Below are 22,845 nucleotides of genomic sequence, written 5' to 3'. Positions count from 1 at the left end.
AAATAATAATGGAAAGACAGTATTCGAAAAAGTTCGAGTTTAGAACGACTTTCATTCTACTTGGAGTTATTTATTTCGCTTCTCATTTTCCGAGATTTCCCTTACATAAAGCATTTCGGCTATAACTGATTCAAAAAAAAAATACGGGGGGCCCTAAAGATTTCTTTCTTTTATTTTTTATTAGTAAAAGTCAAATAAGGGAAGATTACATCATGGAGAAGATAAACCAAATTTTGTCCTTTTCAGAATTGTTTTTGGATTTCCAACAAAAAAAATCACTAGAACATTGTTTGTAAGTTCTTTGCGTTTCTCCATCAGTAATTAGTTAACAAATACAATACAAACAAGTTGGAATATCCTTCTCATTATTTATCACAAAACACATGTACAGGAGTCAGGAAATAAATTTCATAAAAGTGGAACATGTAATAAGTTTGACACTTCATTTATTAAGTGAACAGATTCTGTCGAAAATGTTTGAAAATAAATATTTTGTCTCTTGTGATTAGGTAATCAACCAATAAACTTATAAAACAATATTATAAAAATCATTTGGAAGCTTTCCTCTTGGTTTGGTACAGATGCCAAGAAATTATAATTCAATTAATGACAATAATAATGGATTCAAGTATGTAGGTATTTGTTAATAAATTCATTTGGTAAAATTAAAAATAACGTTTAACACCCAAATCATCGCATATTATTGAGTGAATATGACTAGCCGATTTAGGAATGTTGCGCAAGAACGTTAGAAACCGCAACAAGTTGAAAACAAAGGCCAACGGACTACGCCTAACTACCCCTCAGTGGATACAAATAACTGAAGTTCGCCGTCTAACTGAACTCGGACGTCAGCAGTGAGATTCCATCCGAAAATTGTTCTTTTTAGGAAGAATTTGTTTTAGATAGGGAGATTATTAAGAGAGGGGTAATGGTTTTAGCGTTAAAAAACACTATTTGCGATTTTTTTAGAAATTTGGGCGAAGCGAATTGATCAAAACTTTTGTACATTATAATGTATCATTTCATCCAAAAGAGTCATTTCACCAAAAAACATTTTTTCACGCTGAAACCCTTACCCCCTTAAACATACTTTATACATCTTCACCTAAACTCCTTGGCAGGGAAAATATACTCCGATTGAAGAAGAAAAGACGAGTTTGCAATCAAAGTAGCTAGTAAACATAATTGTATTCCGAAAAAAAGAATTTGAATTTCACTACCACTACGCTCATTCAAACTCGTGGCTCATAAATTGGTAAGGTATGCGACGCACCTAATCCCTAAATCCTAAATTATAATCTTAAAATAATCCATTTTATTTATACTCAAAATAAGATTTAAAGTTTATGATTTTAAGACAGATAGTCACGTAGCGTACATGTTCGCGGTGGCCTCATGATGCTGATGCTTGAAGCGATATAAAACTTCGATGTTCGCGATTCTCAAATAAACGAGGCATTCGCTTTATATGTGTTCACCGAATATCGCTTCGAAACTCTGTGGAAATGTTCCAAAAACGCAAAAACCACGAGCCAAGAGCTTACCTCGTGTTCGACGATGTGTGCTTCTAAGGTTAATGTGAACTTTTTCGAACATTGTAAAGAGCGAACTAGATGCGAAGCTCGCTTCGTCCGAGCAGAGATAAGTTTTACCCCTAAATGTTCGCAGCGATTGTGTCAAACTCATCGATTGCATGTGGTATGCTTGAGAAGGTGCTTCGTGAAGCTTCGAACAGCAATCAATTCATTTTTCGAAATTTTCCTGCCCTGCTCGCAGTCTTTTTTTAATCGTCGGAAATGTGGCATCATGGTTAGTTTCCGATCGAGCGTGATCCCGAGAACAACTGGTTCCTTTCGGAACGGAACTACGATGTTGTTGAGGCGTATTGGTCGAGCATTGGCTGGGTGATATGTGCTGCAGCAGTGTGTTATGGCGCACTTTTCTGCTGCGATGTTGAAGCCGGTCGCGAGTGCCCATCGGCCGACCGCGTTGACGGCCGCCTGGAGGGATATCCTTGTACGGGGTATGGTTCTCCCTAGGGCCACCAAGATGACGTCATCCGCATATACGAATACGTAGATGCCCCCGGGTAGCGCGGCGAAGAGCGAGTTCATCCTCACGAGGAATAGGGTCACGGCTAGTACTGATCCTTGCGGCACTCCGTTGGTCTCGCGAAACTCGTCGGATAGTGTGCCGCCTATGCAGACCCGGAAGCGGCGGTTGGTTAGATAGTTTTGAATGAACACACCGAGGTTTCCCTGTATGCCCCATCGCTTTAATTCTTGTAGTACGCCTTCGCGCCAGACGGTGTTGTAGGCTTTTGCCACGTCGAGAATGGCGATGTTGGCGTGGAGGTTTTCAGATCTGGCTTTGTCCAGTATTTCACCGAGGGAGCCTAGGTGGGCTCCAGTCCCGCGTCCCTTCCGGAAGGCAAATTGGCGTTGGTCGAGAAGTTTATGGTCTTCCAGCCACGTGGTCAGTCGTCGGTTAACCATCCTCTCCAGTGTTTTCGATGTGCATGATAGCAGGCTGATTGGTCTGAAGTCGCTGGGGGTACGAGTGCCTTGGCACTTTTTGGGAATGGGAACCACATGGGCCAGTTTCCATTCCTCTGGGAAGGACCCGCCTTCCCAAATTGTGTTGAATGATTCCAGGAGGGCCCTTTTACCTCCGGGAGGGAGATGCCGAAGCATCGGATAGCCCACCCTGTCGGGGCCGTCGGACTTCCCTCGTGCAGTACTGAGGGCTACGGCGAGTTCAGATCCTGTGAAGGGCCTATTGTAGATGGCTGTGGAGTCTGGTGTGAAGGTATTAGGTGCGAGTTGGAGCCTTCTTATTCGTTGGGCGAATGCTGCTGGCAAGGCTTCGTCGGCGGATAACGATTTGAAATGGCATCCTATCCTGTCCGCGATTTCTCCAGGGTCTGTGATGGTGGTGTCGTTGACTGCTAGGGAGTAGCCATTTTGTCGGCGTTTTCCGCTGAGCGCGTTGACCCGTCTCCACAGCTCCGTAGTTGGGGAGTCCGGATGAATTCCGTCCACGAAGTTGGTCCAGCTTGTTTCCTTAGCCGCTTGGATTGTTTTCCTTGCGGCGTTTCTGAGCGTCCTAAAGTTATCCGCTCTTTGGTCACGGAGGGGATGATTGGGTGACGTTTTTTGTAGGGTGCGGAGTGCTTTCCGGCGCGCTTTGATGGCGGCGGCGACTTCCGGATTCCACCAGTGTACGGCTCGGTGTGGTGGGGCACCACTAGTTCGGGGGATACTTTCTTCAGCTGCGTTGACAATTATTTCCGAGAGTTCGGTCGGCGTGCACGTGCGGTCTCGGTCGAGTTGGGATTGTATAGATGCGTCGTAGGCGTCCCAATCGGCGTTGTCGTACAGCCAGCGTCTGCGCCTGGTGGTTTTAGGTGGAAGGTGGTTGGTGTGTAGTTCGATGGGGAAGTGGTCGCTCCCAGCCGTGTCGTTGGCCGTGCACCAGCCGAATATCCCTGCGATGGAGCTAGAAGCAAAGGTGATGTCGATGGCAGAGGCGGTGTTACCGCGGATGAATGTAGGGCTGCCGTCGTTAAGTACCACGGCATCGACTTCTTCGATGAATTGGACGATCTCGTTGCCTCGGTGGCAGCACTTGTTCGAGCCCCAAGCCGAGTGGTGGGCGTTGAAGTCTCCCAGGATGACGAATGGGGCTGGGATCTGGTTGATCAGACTGATTAGTTGATTTTTTATATTGGTGACCCCCTGTGGGAGGTAGATGCATACGATGGAGCAGTTGATGGGGGTCGAGATTCTCCTGGCGACCGCGATCAGTTCAGTGTTGAGCGAGATGTGGGTTGATAAGAGTTCAACCTTTATTCCCAGGCCGATGGTTTGATGGTTGTTAGCTCCTCTCGCAAGTTCCCACTGGTATCGGTTCCCGAACCAAGGGGAGGGGTCGGTTCCGCAGTGCAGGTGCATTTCCTGGATAGCGAGGCAGAGTGGCTCGAGGCGGGCGATAATGTTCTGTAGGTCACCGAGGTTGTTTCTTAACCCATTAACGTTCCACTGCAGGGCGAGCGTGGATCGTTCTGGTCCTGGGTTGTTGTTCATCGAAGTGCTAGAGAGATTGTGTGGTGGGCTACCTGTTTCGAATGTTTTTCTGTTGCTGGGTATATTTGTGTTGTCGTCGTTGCTAGATGGACTAGCGTGCTGCTCTTCTACTGACCGCGAGAAGTATGGTAAGCGGTCCGAAGGGGTTGTGTCGGTGGTTCTTATGTGTTGCGTTATGGGTACGGTTTTGTATCGTTTGTCCGAGCGTGTGGTCAGCCAGGCGTCCGCGGTTAGTTCCTTCCCTGCAAAGGAGTTCGAAGTACTAATCTGTTCTTCTGGGGTGGTATGATGGTGTACACTTACCCGGGGGGTAGCCGGGCCCCCTGCACCAGCAGCCGCCGAAGGCTCGTCGGTGGGATCCGGTACATCCGCGGCCGGGGCTAGTGCAGGGGCAAGGGCCTTTTCCCTAACGCTCCTGCGTTTGGTGTTCGCTGTTGAGGGTTGTGACTTGATGGTGGAGGTCCGCGAGGCTGGCGCTGGACAACAGTTTGTTGGTGTTATGCGGTAGGCTACTGGGTGCCAGGAGCATCCGGGGATTGGGCTAAGTGTTCGTTGTGCTGGAGCTTGTGATTTTGATGTCCCATTTTCAGGTTTTGCTTTTTGGAGTTTCGGTTCATTGTCTTCGTTGCGTCCCGTCTGTCGTCCACTGGGGCTTCCGGGTGGATGCCGGCCGGGAGAGTCCGGTTCGCCGTTTTGCGGGTAGGGTGGTGTGGGCGGGATGTTTGAAGATGGTTCGATCGGTGGACCCGACGTCCCTTTTGTGGTTTGAATCTGGTTATGCGATTTGAGTGGTGGTGAGTGGCGGGCGGTCTGGCTGCGTCGTGGCCCGCTGAGAAGTGGGCCGCCCGAGATGACCGATGTGTCCGCCGTGGTGGTGCTAGTGTTGACTGTTTTGGGGGGGTAAGCAGTAGTTGTGTTGCGGTGGTTGTGATTACAAGGGATACTTTCCTGGGGATATTTCGATGGTCCCACACCAACAGCCGCCGGGGGCTCATCGGTGAGGGCCGGTACTTCCCCGGGCAGGGTCGGTGTGGGTAGGCTTAGTTGTGGTTGTGGTTTTTGCATTTTGGTTAGGTTTCTGTCTTTGTTGGGGCTTAATCCGAGATGTCAATCATCGCATCTTGATCGTGAGCCCAGGTTTCTCCGGTGGGGGGTTGTGTGCTGTGTCCTTTTGTCTGATGTTTAGTTGTTGGTTTTCTTAGTGGGCTTCGGGATTTTTGGTTGGGGGATCGCTCTTGTTTGTTACGGGTTCTAGTTTGTCTGCCCTGTCCATTTACTAATTGAGCGTTACTGGTTGTAGCCGTTTCATTGATATTTGTCGGTTGTGGCGTTTTAGGCTGAGTTTTGAGTTCGGTGGGGGCCATTTTTTGTTTCTTGTTGATATTTTTTGTCGATTGAGTTGCATTATTTGTTGTTATTTTTGTTGCTGGAGAGCGGCACGGTGTGGGGCTGGCGGAGGATGTTCTTTGCGTTATCTGTCGTTTGAGGTCGTTGAATGCTTGGTGAAGTGCTGCCATCTCGTTTCGCAGGTCCTTGTTTTGGATTTGTTCATCCAGAAGTTGTTCTTTAAGTGCTGCGATCGTGGCGTCTTTATTGTCGGGTTTTTTGACGATTTGTCCCTTGAGCAGGGCGATTTCCTCTCGGAGCAATGCAATGGTACGGTCTTTCCCGTCACTTTGTGGATCTAATCTGTCCCTGAGGGTGTTTGCATAGGTTTGACTGTTGTTGTTTGCTTTGGCGAGGGCTCGCGCTTCGGGGAAGGAGAGTCCTCGATCGGTTTTTATTTTTAGTATTTCTTTTTCCTTGATGAAAGCGGGGCAGTTCTTGTCCCGGGCGGAGTGGTTGCCCTGACAGTTGATACAGGTGCTGTTGTCCTGGCAAGGGTTCTCCTTGGATGTCGGGTGCTTCTTAGAGCAATTGAGGCAGGTCTCGGGTTGGTTACAGTTCTTACTGCCATGCCCGTATTTCCCACAGCGGAAACACTGCATGGGGGCAGGGTAATATTTCCGCACCCCAATCCTCATCAGTCCCAAGAAGATGTATTCTGGGAGATAAGAGCCGGAAAACGCGAGTACGAGTAGTGGGGTGTTGGTCGGTGTGTCGTTGACCATTTTGGTAATGCGACGGACTTCGATAACTCCCTGGTCTTTAAGTCCGTTCAATATAATTTCTGTGTTGAGGTTTTTGGTGTCGAGATCGAAAATAACGCCGTGGGTCTTGTTGAGGTGGGGGTGGGAGATAATTTCAATTTTTGTGCCGTTAGAGAGTTGCGTGGTTTCAGTAAGTTTGTTGTAGATTCTGTTGGATGACGTCTTGAGAACGTACTGGGTCCCGCGAGCCTCCTTGGTGGCCTTAATGCATTTATTTGGGTCGGTTCCGATTATGGTTTTTAGGGACATATAGATCTCAAAGGGATTGGATGGTAGGCTGGGTACATTACCTTGGTCATCCTTTATTGCCCTCAGAAGAAGCGTCTGTTCGTCGATTTCGTCGCCATTGTTAAGAAATCGGGGGATGCCGTGGCTTAAGTTTGGTCCCCCCGGGGTGGGGGGATGGTCGATCTCCATTTGGCTGTCTCAGGTGCGGATTGTTTTCGCTGGAAGGCGCAGGTAATTATTTGGTCTTCACTCACTGGACCGATCGTCAAACACTACGTCACTACTGACACGGGTTACTCGGCACACGAGCAAGAGTTTTCTTAGCTTCACTTTCTACCAAAGCTGGCGTTTGTACACACGTGTGTTTGCTCCGAGAGGGAGCTGATTATTTTCACCGCACTGAGTCTATCCTTTGCTACACTGAACCTGGAGCCGGAGGTGGCTCCGTCGTTAAGTTTTTAACTGCCCCGCACCGGGAGTCGACGGCCCGTTATGCGGGGTTTTCACTGGAAAAAACACACTCTACCGATCTGAAAAAGATGTTGGAGATTCCCTCACAATCTCCGAACCAAGCGTGGTTTACATTAGAACGATACTTATCTTACTTCTTCGTCACTAAGGATCAATACAACTGTTTGTTGATAGTTACGTCAAGGGCACTCCCGCTGTAGTTGCCAAACTCAGCGCTTGAATCGAATCGGATTACGGAACATCATATCATTTGATATGCAACTGCCCTGTAGAAATGCAATTGCGTATCCGGATTTTTGGTTCTCCATATATAGATGAACTATGTACAGAGAGCTGAAACTCGAGGATATGCTATTGTTCCTAATCCAGTGCGGTAATAAGCTATAGTTTAAGCCATATTTGAATGACAATATCTCTTCGGGGGTGTTGTCGTTCTGTCACTGTTTAAATAAAAATTCCAAATCCCTCCGGGGGCTGAAAGTTTTATTCCTGCAATTGTAGCACCTGCAGATCGATCATCAATTACTTTTCTAATTCTTTATTAAACATCATAATGCCCCTACTGTTTTATTCTGTATGAAGATAGATTGAAGGAAGAAACAACCAGCTCAATATTCGAAAAATTTATAGCAATACTTAAAATATTTTTTTCTTCTGTGAAATAATAGCGTTGTTGAGTTTTCGTTAAAAATCAGAATTAAAGCAAGTACCTACCCCAGATCTGCACTTTTTGCAGCGTCACTAAAACCAGCCAACAATGGAATTGTTTTCTCTCACCCCGACCGACCCGACTTCAAATATCCTGCTTGAAAACTATAAACGAACAACCGCAGCATCGCAGCAATTTACCGAATGCACTTCAGATGAATTGTTGATGATGAAGTCTAGAGATATTGCAAACAAAGGCGGAAGTATGCTCAAACTTCGGCTACAAACAAGCAGGCAACTCTTTTTCCATTCCAAACGGCCGTGCCGTAAGCGAGTTGCTGCCAGTGTCCAAAGTAGGTACAGCTAGAGATGATGACGGATATCGTTGCACGTATTTGAAATTAGAGCTAACTGCAGTTTGATATTGTTCCGTTGAGTTTCAGCAATTTGTTTTTATTTCCGAGCTGACCATACCGAAACAATTTGAGAATAACAAATAGTTCAAGCAGGATGCCATTTGTTGTTATTTTCTATTCCGTTTCTTTTCTGGATCACGGTTATCGACTTTTCAGGTCGGTAACTTTTTCGTCCAGTCGGTACAGAAATTATTATCAATTTGCAATAGTTTAGTATACAACACACGCTAATGCTCTACCGCCGATGAAAACAATCTCTGGACACACTGATGAATTACGTGCAAAGTATTCGATTGACTTACATATAATGTATTTTTTATTATTTGCGAATATTTAAAAGCACTCGGCTCCGTTGAGCTTGCGCATCGAGCCGTGTCATTTATATCTACCCTCAACTGCACGATAAAACGACCATGTAAGCTGAGATATCTTTTCACGTCAGTTTTGAGTATTCCGATATAAAACCGTTAGCTTGGGAAGCTAACTGGATTCAAGTAAAACAATTTCATTGGCTGACTCGTCAAAAAAGAGCAATAAAAAGCAACATTTTGGTGGACGGATTTTCACCAACACCAGCGATTCGGCTGGAAATAAACGCCTTATTCCCTGTGCTGAGCACATTCCCACCGTCATACAAGCTGTTTCTGCGTGCATCGCAAGTCAAGAGCATGTGAAGCAATAAAACTGCCGTGAAATGTTGCCCAAAAAGTTGTGAAGTAAATTAATTCAGAACCATAACTTTTTGCCCGAGTCCCTAGCAGTCATCAGCATGCCGGTAAATTGCGGACCCCGCAGCGGTGCGCCTTTTCTCAGATTAAAAGTTGATCTTGGCGCAAATCTTCTCATCCATCGCAGCCTTCCGGTTGCCACGGTGAAACTTTTACATCAAATACTGTTGCAACTTTGGGGCGTGAAAAATTCATCTATCAATTATCGCAAATTTCCGGGTGTAGACCGAAATATTCCTTTCTTTATCAATTTATACGGCAGTTATGAAAATTGGCACCCGACGGCGCCGCTGGTGGCAGTTTGAATAAAGTAATCGGAAGAAAGATCGACCATTTTCCGCTAGGTTTTTCTTGGTCTTTGAATCGAGAAGATGTTCTTTTTTGTTTTTTTTATCGCCCTAGTAAGGCGTTCTGCGAAGAAAAACTTTTTATTACAGCTTCCTTTGCTTTGTTCGCGATTTGATGACGCGGACAGAAAATGGGTGAGTGCGAATGTCTGCAAGCAATGTAATGGTTGGGAAATATCGAAAGGCAGAGCTTTTATTGCGAGCAAGGCCATCGGAAAATGACTTTTTCACTTGTTCGGGGAATTCTTCACCACCCACGGTTCGGCAGATTTCAATTATGTACATCGTTGAACCAAAGCAGTATAACATGGAAACGGATCGAAACGAACGGGTAGAAAATAATTCCGCTCTAATTACCGAAACGGAATCATAAAAACATTGTTGGGATGGTTGCTAAGCGTTGCTAGAAGTTGATCATATTTTTCTTTGAAGATTCTTTTCATCTTTGATTTGAAAAACAAGGAGACTTGATAAACCAGTACCGACAATGAATACTTAATTCGTGTTAAGTTGATGCCTAAACACTTAAAAAATACCCAATTCCATTTATGTAATATTTGTTAAATAAAATCACGTAACCCAATAGCAATAATAAAAAAGCAATCGACCTCGTTAACCTTCACTAAAGGCAACGCGAATTTTAAAAATACACATAACCGTACGAAAATGAATAAGCCCGTATATTGTTGTCTAATTTGGTCAAATAATAATCGCTATTTGAATGTTTTTCGAGAGCTCGAATATTTGCAGTATAAATATTCGCTTCACAAGACCCGTACTGGTTTCTAGTCACTTCCCAAAAGCTTCAGTTTAAATGTACTTCAACGGTTCGGACATACGTACCCCAATATTTTTGCAATCTATAGTGATAAGCTTAACTACCCATATACAACCAAAAATGAATCCAGAATCTCATCTTTCGACGTAAGCGTTGTTCAAGTAGAACCTCGAGTGCAAAAATCAGCTAAGAAAACAGCCGCCTGATGTCATTGAGTTTCTAACCGATAGTCAAACAAATTTAGCAATCGCTACAGCAATAACATAACAAATTAATTAAAGAGTGAGTGGTCCAATGGGGTTGTTTTGGAATTGTGTTTTACTTAGGATGTTATTACTGGAAGGAGATTCTTTATTTCCGTGGAATGCGCGTAATTGACTCTGTGTACGGGTCCGCCCAATCCTATTTTGGCCTATCGTTAACAACATTAATATGAAAGTTACCTGATAAATAGATTCAGTCTACTGTAAGTCAATCCGCATCTACTGGTAATGCCTTAAACTGATGATGGCTTTCTACTACATACTACATACAACAGATTTAGGAAACAAAACGGTGTGAAATGTTTACAACCAAAAAAAAATCACTCTTTCTTGAGAACCGCATAAAACTTCGAACTATATTCTTCGAATTTCTAGAGAGGTGCGATAACCGCTCCGTCATCAAGAAACAGTTTCCCGAAATCGAGAATGAAATTTTTGTCAATGCTATATCGACGCTAAAGCACTGACCGCACAGCCGAAACATTTCCTTCTCGAGTTAATATTTTCACTCAATTTCCACTCAAACATGTTCCGAACAATTGCGCAATCCCTGTTCGTACAGTTGGTTAGACTATTTGAGTACCGGAGTGTAGGCAGAGTACGAGATATCTGTAGCTAGGATCAGGGCCGTCGAGAGCCGCGTCGGGCCCCAAGGCTTGTATTACTGCCGGGCCCTTTTAAACCTAAGTCCTCTCGTGCAGTACGAGTTAGTCTTCAGCCAGGGGAAACTCGTGAGTCCGTGATTTCTATTAGACTCCGGTTGACTCATAGTGCCACATCTACAGATAGCGTGCCAGACAGGCGAATTTCGACAGCTTCTTATTTCGCGTTATCCAAATAGGGTAAAATTGCCATAGTTACAAGTTTTTAAATTTGTGGGTATTCTGGAATCAGTAGCGTCTGGCTCAAATGGCACATTCCCCATGTAGATCGTAGATCTGTGCCTTGCCATGAATCGTTTTTTCATCATTTCCCTGATGGGAAGGATTGAGGAAGTGGGCAGAGCCGTAGCAATCCTGTTTTGCGCGAGGGGGCAATTTTTTTTGATTAAACTTAACGTATATTTAAAGCAAGGGACTGAAAGAAAAAATATTTTTAATAGTTAGAGCCACAGTACTCAAGACGATTCTGACTCCTGTGGTAGAACACAAAGGGTTACATCGTCAGCAAACTCTAAGCTTGCTCATATGACCTTTTCCACGCTGTTCTAAACTTTCTTCCTTCAACGTCTCGCTCGTTACTAGATAAAAACAAGGAAGACCCACCCCTTGGTCGGCAGCTATTACGTGATTTGGTCTTTAATGTGGATGAAGCGGTTGCGCTATGTCGCGAAACGGATCCAATGTCGCGCCCCAGAATCCCGAAGCTGCAGTATTCCTTTAAGTTGACCTGTGAACTTCAGGTCATGAATAGTAACTTGCTCCCAATTCACCTGGAAATTGTGCAGAACCTGGAAGTATTCTGTGCTGCAGTAAGATGTTTGCGATACAGACTTACACGTAGAGGCGACCCGTCTCAACATCACCGGGATAAGCAAATATCTCCAAGGTAGCGGAGATTGGAGAGTCGGATCTCGAACAACTCTGCCGCTATCATTGCACCTACTGAGCTTCGCATGCTGGGAGCTCGCCAGCTGACGAAAAAACACGACACACTAATACAGTAAGGGAGTGTCTTATCAAAATGGCTAAGGCGTTACACTTCTATGACCAAATCAGCCATAAGAAGCCCAACTTCAACGAAGGATATCAGCGATGTTATAGCTTTTGAACCAGTATTTAAGAGGTCCCCGTACAATATCGCGAAGTGCAACAGGGGCTTAGGCGCCAGGAGCAATGAGCAGGCAAAGAAATCGACGATGTCAGCTGTCTCCGTCGAAGCCAATGATGTACGCGAGGGTACGCAGTATCTTAGAAATTGGGCGTTACGCGAACCCCGTTTATTGCCGGATTTCATCTCCTGGGTACCACAATTCTCATCCCCAAGGACATACCAATTACCTGTCTAAAAAGTCTGCACAAGATCATGAGCACCTTCATCACTACATACGTAAGGGCCCACTATGAGAAGAATAGCATCCTGACAGAGGAGCAGAAGGGATGTAAGAAAAAAATACAAGACCGAAAAAGCCATCCTCGATGCAGTCATTGTTGGAGAAGTAGTGTGTAACCAACGGAACCTTAGTATGGCCTATATCGATTGCAAGAAGACAAAAAACTCTATACCGCACTCGCTCCTCATCAAGGTATTAAAGATGTATAAAGTTGATCCTGTAGTCTAAGGTTCCTACGGCAGGTGATGGAGAAAGTAACGACAAAACTGCTCAGCTCAGAAGTGGAAAAGAAGTGTTACGGTCTAGAATGCTTCGCATCTTGAGGGGGACCTTCCAAGACGATTCTTTTATCCCGCTCAGTAGGACACCTCAATGACTATCACCGCATGACTATCAGATTAGGTATAGCGAAAGCTCACCGGAAGAGACGTTCCATACTTTCTACGTGGACGATATAAAGATCTATGCTGACTCGACAGAACGACTGGGTGTAGTCATAAAACTAGCTGAAAGAATTAGTAGCGACATCGGCAGGGCATTTGGCCTAGAGAAATGCCGATCTGTTCAGCTACTATTAGGGCGATTGGTCGAGACTGCAGACTGCGAGATCGACGAAGGTGAGATGATTCGGGACACGATTCGCGGCGGATCATATCAGTATATCGAATTCCTGCAGCTCTCTGGGATTCGCCACACCGACATCAAGCTTAAGCTACTAAATAACGTTCTTGAACCAAGTGAACTGCATCTTGAAGTCTTTCCTGAACGCGGAGAATAAAGTCAGAGCAATCAATACGTTTACTGTCCCCGTGTTAACCTACAGTTTCGGCGTCATCAAATAGAGCTGGTCAGTTCAGCTCTGGAAAATCTCGAGAGAAAATTGAGGAAGGCGTTTAGCACCAGCGGGAATGCGGCATCCTCAGTCGACGCTGGAAAGATTCACATTGCCACGGGATGAAGGAGGACAAGAAATAGTCGACATCCAGGCAATATGTGTAGCGCAGGTGCTGCGGCTGCGAAAATACTTCTTGGAAAATACCAGCCGACATGGAGTATATCAAACAGTTTGTGCTGCGGATCGCAACTATAGCGCAAGCAAACTTCAATCTTAAATGCAATTTGCAGACTACGGAGGAGAAGATCCACACCAGCTGGAGTAGCCATACATCGACAAGACTGCATCTATTTTTCTAACAACTTGTGTTCTTATTCGAACCTTAGTTATGCAATTTGCGATATTATAACAGATCATCTAGGCGCGGTGTTTCATGAAGCGCGGCCATTTGAGGCGATGAAATTTCGGGTCGATACTAATTAACACAGTATAAACTATACAAATAGATCTCTTGCTTTTTATTTGATTAATCTTTTATTTCTTTCGGCGCAAAACGCGTGAGGAGGCACAGCCCCCCCCCCCCCTTAGGTTGCTACGGCTCTGGAAGTGGGAAGATTAGAGGTATGGAAAATAGGATCTGCAGGTGCTACAATAGCAGGAATGATACTTCCAACCCACGGAGGGATTTAGAATTTGTATTTTACCAGTGAGCAGATATATTTTGTTTCGCGAAACAAACGCTTCTGTTCCATTGATGGTCTGGAACATAATCCGCACGCTATGTCTAACATGATGAAATTGTATGGTGTAAACATTGGCCATCTTTAACTCCATTTGTACTTTTAACAATAGATCTTCAGGAACGTCTCGAAAAGTATATAGGAATATATTTTGACCACAATATGCCACTTTCTGCTTGTAATCGTCACTCATTTTTTTCGACACAGTAGCCTGGAACAAAATATTTTGCTTCTACTGTGCAGAAAAAGCGACACAGGGATTGATTTATTTGCTGGTAGCGGTGGAGCAGTTTTTGGCTTTTGTTGCAAAATGAGAAGGGAGCAGATGCAGCTCAAAATTCTCGTTTAAAATTATCAAATCAAAAAGATTTTCCATTTACATAAGTAAGCTGTGAGAAAATGTGCGACCCGACAACAATATAGACACAGAACACAGTAATCAGACGCAAATAAAACAACTGTGAGTACAGTAGGCAATTGAGCACTGCTGCTGTTGCATGAGCTGAACTGATATGATTTCTTTATTTCGCACATTATAATTGGGTTCTTATAGACATCACACGCATCTATGATGAGACCCAAAATCATCGTTCTATCTCAACACAATGCATTTTTAGAGGGAAAATGCTAGTACGTACTAAAACAATACAAAAATATAGAAACTAAAATTCGTTCCGCTATAGATACACAGTAAAAACGACTGCAGACAAATTGTGTTGCTATTGATTTTTGGAAATGTCCTGTAAGATCAGCTACTCGAGAAGTGAAACTGGAGCAGTTACTAAAGGTGAAAATGGATTTTATCCTCACGGAAGAGGCTACATCATGTTCTTAATGTGATAAAGGTAGCGTTCAGTAGCTCAACCGGGAGGGAAGTATCATTATAAAGAAAACCATACAACACAACATCGAATATAGAGGAATTTCATGAGAAAGTAGCCGATCATAAAATGTGACCCTTTACTCTGGCTATTAGAATATTATGACACAAAAACAAGAGTGTCATGTGACATGTTGCATGTGACATTTTCAGAAAAAAAACTCTCGACTCTCTGAAAAAAAAAACTTAAATACATACTTAAATGAAACATCCGTAGCTTTCGTGAGCTGGCAATATAATTTTTGGTTTTATTATTACAAAAAAAAAATCTACAATAGCAAAGCAAAAATTTGGGCAGCAGAGGGTTAAGAGACTGCATTATAATCAACTGAATGCACAGCTTTTGCATGCATATTTTTCATTCAGTAGATAATTTTTTTATTTCAAAAATAGAGTGGGCCACCTTAATTTTGTTTTCCCTAAAAGGAAGGGCACTTATTGTAGAGAATTTGTTCCAAAGACACTGAAAGTCTAGTACTAACGGTTTATAAGTTCTGGATTTTCGACCAAAAAAATCGATTTGTGGCCCATGGTGCAGTGGTCGAAAACACCAAAAACGTGAACTTAATTCACTATTCACCCACAATACGATAACAATTGAAGTTAGGCATGGCTTACTATGATCGAACTAAAAAAATAACTTTTTGTACTGACGAGGTAGAAAGTTGATGTCTTCGACAAAGTTTTAGAAATGCTCATAGTGAAGAATTTTGTAGAAGAACTTGAGCTTGTAGGACTAAAGGTTATCGATTTATAAGGTGTTTTCTATGGCAACCCCTTAGCTCTAGTTTTTTTAATATAACTTTTTCATTGTGACTTTTCATGCAAACTATGTTCAAAACAAATGTGTAGGTATCAAAACTACATAATATTGTAGGAGATTGCATGTAAAAATACTCATTCGTTTCAAAGTTATTGAAGATTTTTACATTTTTTTACACCAGCTTCAACTACGTATAAGAAAGAAAGGTGCAAACCAAAATGCACGAACAGGCACTTTTTACTGTTCTAAACAATAAAGCAAAGAAGGTTTGGTGCGTGGAACTCTTGAACCCTATGAATAGGATAAGCTTACTTTATCATGTTTTTTCTACTTTTTCCATACAAAAATCAGCAAAAAATTTGATTTCAATTTTTTCCGTAAAATTTTGTAATTAATGGTATGACATCCTTTTGAAAGAATTAAATTCATTATGATATGTCTATCTAGGTATATATCAGTTTGGGATCTCCAATGATATTAAAAACTTCACATTTTTGCTCCCACGTTTACAAAATCTGAAATATTCAGATATATGTGAAAATAATACTTGTAATTTAATATCAAACCAAGAATTTCAAAAATTGGGACAGAAAAACCTTTAAAAATTTTTTTTGCTGATTTTTGCATGGAAAAATTCAAAAAAACATGATAAAGTAAGCTTGCCCTATTCATAGGGTTCTAGAGTGCCACGCACCAAACCTTCTTAGCTTTATTGGACAACAGGTTTAGCAGAAAGTTATTTAAAATCGATGAAAGACTATGCTGGTGCAGCTTCTCTGACAGCATGTTGATAGAAACTGAATCAAAAGATTATCTCGAACAACTTCCGAATACAGGACTGCATTGCAATCGGTCGATACGAGTTGTGGTCGGAGGCTGGTTTTCCTGGCATTTGGATGGCGATAACCTTCACTTGCTGCCAGTCATGAGGGACAGTGTTACCCTCAAGAAACTTGTTAAATAAGTTCAACAAGCGCCTTGGCAGCGTCAGGCAGATTCTTTGCTATGATTTTTGATTTCATTCTAAATAGCCAATTTGTTCAGTTTCTTCATTTCATTGATTTCATTCGTCTTTTATTCATTTTGAATATTTGACTAATTTTCAATATATGTTCATTGCATTTTAATTATTGATATCCTTCCGCAGTCTTTTTATTCATTTTATTTATTTGGGTTCATTTTATCTATTTTATGCGTTTCATTCTTTGGATTCACACTGATCTGTTAATTTTTTTTGTGCATTTTATTCATATCATTCATTTAACTTGTTTTATTAATTGTTTTCATTCTATGCAATCTATTCGTTTTTTCCAGTTCATATATGATATTCAATTTGATTCATTTGATTCATTTGATTCATTTGATTCATTTGATTTATTTGATTCGTTTGATTCATTTGATTCATTTGATTCATTTGATTCATTTGATTCATTTGTTTCATTTGATTAATTTGATTAATTTGATTAATTTGATTAATTTGATTCATTTGATTCATTTGGTTCATTTGGTTCATTTGATTCATTTGATTCATTTGATTAATTTGATTAATTTGATTAATTTGATTAATTTGATTAATTTGATTAATTTGATTAATTTGATTAATTTGATTCATTTGATTCATTTGATTCATTAGATTCATTTGATTCATTCGATTCATTTGATTCATTTGATTCATTTGATTCATTTGATTCATTAGATTCCTTTGATTCATTTGATTCATTTGATTTATTTTATTCATCTTATCGATTTGATTCATTTCATGATCAGTTATACTGCTTATTTATTTCATTTAATTTGATAGTTTGATTCAATTTAATTTATTCTGTTAATTTTCTAACTATTTTTAAATATTGCCTGATTTTTAATTTAATGAGATAATCTAATTTGATTTACTTATTTTATTAATTTGGTTTTATATTAACCATTCTATTGATTTTATGAATTAGAAAACCTTTTTTTTCTTTTTTGCCTTATTTTTTTAAATTCATTCGTTTTATTGATTTTTTACAATTGATTTCGTTTATTTGAGGTTATAATCGTGCCGGACTAGAAACCGTTGGGTGCCTACTTCACATGAGTTCTGCTAACTAATAAATGAACCAACAGTGATATGTGTAAGAAGTGTCCCATCTCACTGCTAGGTGTATTAGGTTGGTTTTTCGTTTAGACATTCCGACAAATTTTGTTTAATCATTCGTTTTGATCATTCCATCCAAAAGTGCTAAATTCACACAAATTATTTTATCGTTTTAATTTTATAACTGTTTAAAAGTCGCTTAATTTTTCATTTTAATAATTTAATTCATTTTATTCTGTTGATTTTTTTCTTCTTTTGGATCATTTCACCATGTTTATTTAAATTGTTTGTTTTATTCATTTTATCCACATTATTCATTTCATGTTTTTTTTTCATTTATGTTCTTTATTTTTCGTTTTATTCATTTTAATGATTTTTTTTTCATTTTTTCTTTCTATTTGTTAAATTATTTTTTATCATTTCATTTATTTTATTCATTTTATTCATTTAGTTAATTCTATTCATTTTAATAATTTTAATGATTCTATCGACTTCATCCAGTTAATATATTTTATTCAGTTTCTTAGTTTCATCAATTTTGTTGATTCCGTTCAGTCATTCCTTTTATTCATTTCATCCAACTTGTTAGTTTGAATTAGTTTAATTTGTTATATCAATTTTAAATCTTGTTCATATTGTCTAATTTTTCACTTAATGAGTTGAATTAATTTGATTTATTTACGATTATTTCGTATTTTATTAATTTGATTCATAGAGGAACCCGGGGCTATTCGAACCTACCTAAGCAAATCGCCCTTTAAGGTGGATAGATGTAAAACAAATTATCGGTCAAAGGTTTGAAACCTCAGCTACTTTTTAGAGTCATGAAAATTAATTTGCAATACTCTGTGAGAGCGCTAGACGACGATTGGTAAAACTCTACGTTTTTTCATCCTTTTATAATGTAGCTGTAATTCGGACCTCCCTTAGGGGCAATTCAGGGCGTCATTTTTTATTTATGTTACCATATGAAATCTTTATTGGAGAAACTCCTTAAGAAGAAAAAAAATGTGTTCAAAGAAAAAATAATCTAGGTAGTTACAGCTGCCGATTGGCGCATCATGTATTTTCTTTGCTGTGGCGTGTGCAATCGCGTACGCTCCCGCAAGCCGCTGAACGGTGGTTGATGGAATAGGGGGTCCGAATAGCCCCGTACGCTCATTTCGCACAAAAGTGGTGAGCGTCATGAAAATTTGTTTTCACTCAAACAAGAATCATTCCATAAAATGAGAGCCTCAAGCTTTCCAAAATACTAACCTTTTTCTCACTTAATCAATATTTTGCCATTGTAACGATATTTGTTTTGAGAATGACAAAAAAATTTAAATACGTTGTATCTCCTCTCTAAAAAACTGCAGAATCAGATTCATCTGTCAAAATTATTATTTTAGAATACCGCTTTCATGAGTATGTACGACAGTCAGAAAATTGTAAGATTTTCTGAGAAATCGAGGGGGTCTCCATTTTCCATACGGTCCTAATAGCCTCGGGTCCCCTATTAATCATTTTACTCGTTTTATGATTTTGAAAACTTTCTACGAATTTGTTGCCTTAATAATTTTTAAATTTAATTGGTTTTATTGTTTTTTAGGACCCGGCCCCGGCAAAATTGCCCCGGCTGACCCTCCCCCCCCTATCATCGGGCCTGAGCGCGGAATAATAAGCATCGTTTCTCAGGTGCGCGGAATATGATACTTTCACGGTACTTTCTTCGGCGGAAATTTAGGTATTTGTTACAAATTTTGATCAGTTAGCATTTAAATGATCGACACGAGGTTTATGAACAAAAACAAACGGGGGCAGAAGAACTACTTCAAATAGAAGGTTACTTTTCCGTGCTTCCTTCACCCAAATCGAGCGAACCGGTATGAATCTTTGTGTTCATTTGCCTTTTCCGGCCAAAGCCCAATCATACCATAATTTTGGCCTCGAGTCTACTTTTCGCGTTTTCCTTATTTTTTTTGCAGAGATTCCAATAAAAGTGACGTTTGATCTCTGAGATCCGAAAATTATTTCGCAGAAAGGTAGTAAATAAATGTCACTCTGCTAATATATGTGTTTCTAATGTCGTTTTTGCTTGAAGCGAAACTGAATCAGATTCCAACCCAAACTGCTGTAAAAATGATTTACTGCCAGCGGTTAACGTTGGAAGCTGACTTAGTTCTGGGGTCAAACAAAAACTGCATAAATTTGCTGACTACACGGAAATTGTCGAACTGAACTGAGTATGTACGATTATAATTTATTGTAATTTTTATCGTTCGTTTATACTTCAAACCACAACTAATCTGAGGACATAAATTATCATTGACTTGTTATCGATAGTGTGCAGCTGAACTAAACCAATAAAATTAAGCCTAAAGGTAATATATAAAGTCAATGAAGCTCTGCCACTGGATATTCAATAACTCATCAAATTATCTGAATAACTCATCCCCTCCCCCTCGGCACCCAATTAATGATAGCGATTTATTTTGGGGGAAGAATAAGTAAGCCTTCTCCCGCACTACATTACTTACCTTTTATTTTGCTGTGCAGCAGTAGTAGATAGACTCCCACATACAACGTCAATTTATCCAACATTTTCACAGGAGACTAATTAGATTCTACTCATTTATGGATTCGAATTCTCCTAGGTGAAGCGTCGCATTAATTACCCACTCTTCTTATGTCGTACATCGTTCAACTGCCGCCATCATTTCACTGCTGCTAGCACTACTACCACTCACACACATACAGCACAGATTCGCGCACTTTCGCCAAACTAAGCCACAGCCACATCCACAGATAGAACATCTCGACCGAATCGAGTTGGCGTAACGGCGTGACGACGGCGCGGCGGCGTCCTATTGTCTGCTATCACCGGGTTGCGGATCCCGGGCGACAGTTTTTACTGCCGTTCTTTTTTTTTTCTGTTTCTGTTCAAGTTCGTTGGCAAAATGTCGCTCTTGCCAACCGAGCTTACACTGCAGCTCTTATTTTTTCCCCCGTTGTCCGGTTGTTTCCTGTTTTCGTGCAATGCAAGTGACTGACGACTGATTGACGGTGAAGTGAAAATTTTCAATTATATTGTCACTGAGCTAAGGTTTCATGTCAGCACTGAAGTTTAGAACCGGAACCGGCACAGTCGGCTAAAGTTTTTTCTTGTGTTCTGAAGTGTAATCACTTTTCTCACAGGTTTTTTTTCGATCAATCGTTGACTAGTTCTTAGTCTCTAGAAACATACGAAAGCAGTTAATTCGTAAATGCATGCATGGAAGAGCGCTCCACTTGCTCCTAAGTCCTTAAACTGAAAGAATGTTCGTAACGAAGAAAGACAGTCATTACTCGCTCATGCGAGATGGTACCGAGATACGGCGCATAAGCCAGCCATCACAAGTTTGAATCCCAACAAAACAAAATACAGAAATTGCCAAAATTCTACACAGAAGATTTTAAATCAAGTTTCAATGAATGAATCAAATTTCTTTGAAAAATTTAGAAATAATAACAATAAAATAAATTGGGTACAATATAATATTAGCCTGGTTAAACCTCTGAAAAAACAAAAAACATTCATCATGTTCCACGAAGTGGATGTCATGATAAATTTTCACTCCGAAACAAGCAAAATTAACCGATTTCAAAACCATAATTCCGTGATTAGGTACCCAAAAAGCGGTGCTAAATTTCCAACAAACAACAGTCGTCTCCAGTTTGGAACACAATACATACTTTGACCAAGCCCAGCCAGTCTGATAGTAACAGTTGCTATGCAATTAAAAAGCATAAAACTAATAACTTTTGGCCCGTCTGGCGAGGATGGAGTTTTTGAATAAAACCGGTGCCACCCAGCAAAGCACATCAAACTACAGTTCCGGTTCTGTCCCCTATTCCACACAAAGCAAAACGGTCGATCGCTGACGGTTATCAGCACTGACACGTGTGCTGTGTGCATTCCACCCTAACCCTCGGCCCGGCGATGACACCCGGATGCTGCATAATTAAAAACTTTTACACTACTCGAATGCATGACTACCAAGCTACGGCTAGGTTCACTGTCGCATTGCGCGTTGTACAACAAGTTCATAATTCCGGCTGAGAGCAAGGGGTCTTGCCGTGCTTATCACACGAACAACGGTCTTTGTTGGCGTCGTGATGATGATCCGGGTGCTGCGGTACTAAAAATTGTAAGTGGCACTCGCGCTTGCTTTCAGCGTCATTCTTTCGACGTCGGTGGGCGGAAAATTTATGCACTCTCATTTCATCCGACCCACCACCGGGGTTCGCACTGCTTTATGAGGTTTTATTATTTCGTGTCCCTTTCTCCCGTGCTTGCTCCTTCGCTCGCTCACTCACTCGCGTGCACAGCACCGTTCGCCGTTTATGAAATTATTATTTGCCCAGTTTGCTTGCTCCTTTATTCGCTGAATCCGCGCGAACTGGTTTTGTGATCCAGCACGAAAAGAATGCACTTCACGGGGAACGATTTTTCTTTCTCGCGCTTCGGCAGGAAGTGCCACTTTCTTCAAGTTCGCCTGAATGTGTGGCAAATTAATTATGTGATGTTTATCTGTTTGGATAATGAAGTACCAGCTGGAGGTTTCGTTGTTTTCACGTGGAATAGCACACGAATAGTGCATCCGACGGGGGCCTTGAAGCGTTTTAGTGCTTGGAATAAGATTAGCTGGGATGTAGTAGACAAGTTCCATTGACACTAGGCACGACCGATGAATCCTGAAATGAAAGAGAAAAAAGTGTTTCAGTAAATCAGTCATCTAGAAAGCCAAAAAAGAGAGTTTTTATTTTCCGTATAAAAGAGATTTGTAGGGATCGCTTGAAGGAGACAATTGGCTCTGCTCGACGTAATGAAACAGTTTATGCGTGTGTGCGTATTTTTTATCTCTTTTTAGAGAGCAGAAAAAAACTTTCAAAGAAGCCCTGAGAATGCAAGAAAAAATGTACAAAACCCTATCGTCTCAGGGAACAGTGTTGAGCTGCCACAATCCGACCTGCTAAAAACCACTGCTCTTGCCCAGAACCTGATTCCTCCCCGGCACTACCTTACGGCATTACTTCGGGGAGGGTTTTTTACGTACATAGCACCCACTCTAATTCAAATACTTAGTAGTTCAGTAAGGTTACAGCACCACTCCTCCACACATTACCAGTTCACCACCCTCCACACAGACTGGCAATTTCTGTATGGCAGTCGGAAAGCTAGCTAGACATAGTGCTCTTCCCCTACGAAGACAATCTTGGCGGTAAACTTCAGATTGCCTTCTTTACCGAGCCCTTCGGCTCCCTTGTGCCATTTAGCACCGCAGCTCCCTTCTCGCACCATTCAGCACCACTTACTCGTTGAGCTCCCGACTTGTTCGCGAACTACTCGGTCTAGTCC

The 22,845-nt window shown here is 41.5% G+C and overlaps 1 protein-coding gene across 4 annotated transcripts in view; it reads right to left on the bottom strand.

Moving 5' to 3' along the window:
* Window positions 1-22,845, bottom strand: part of LOC131692366 (zwei Ig domain protein zig-8-like) — a 428,468-nt gene that overhangs the window by 140,820 nt on the left and 264,803 nt on the right. For 2 of the 4 annotated variants that reach the window (XM_058979372.1, XM_058979370.1), the window contains 2 exons: window positions 21,180-22,181; window positions 19,985-20,754 (listed from right to left, as the gene is read on the bottom strand). In XM_058979372.1, coding sequence (XP_058835355.1) covers window positions 19,985-20,048 — 64 coding nt within the window. In that variant the 5' untranslated portion in view covers window positions 20,049-20,754; window positions 21,180-22,181. The remainder of the gene's footprint in view (window positions 1-19,984; window positions 20,755-21,179; window positions 22,182-22,845) is intronic. The other 2 variants (XM_058979371.1, XM_058979373.1) reach the window with 2 other exon arrangements.

This window comes from Topomyia yanbarensis, chromosome 3 (genome assembly GCF_030247195.1).
Source record: "Topomyia yanbarensis strain Yona2022 chromosome 3, ASM3024719v1, whole genome shotgun sequence".
Classification (NCBI taxonomy): domain Eukaryota; kingdom Metazoa; phylum Arthropoda; class Insecta; order Diptera; family Culicidae; genus Topomyia; species Topomyia yanbarensis.
The sequence above is the reverse complement of the archived record's forward strand: the minus strand, read 5'-3'. Positions and strand labels throughout refer to the sequence as shown.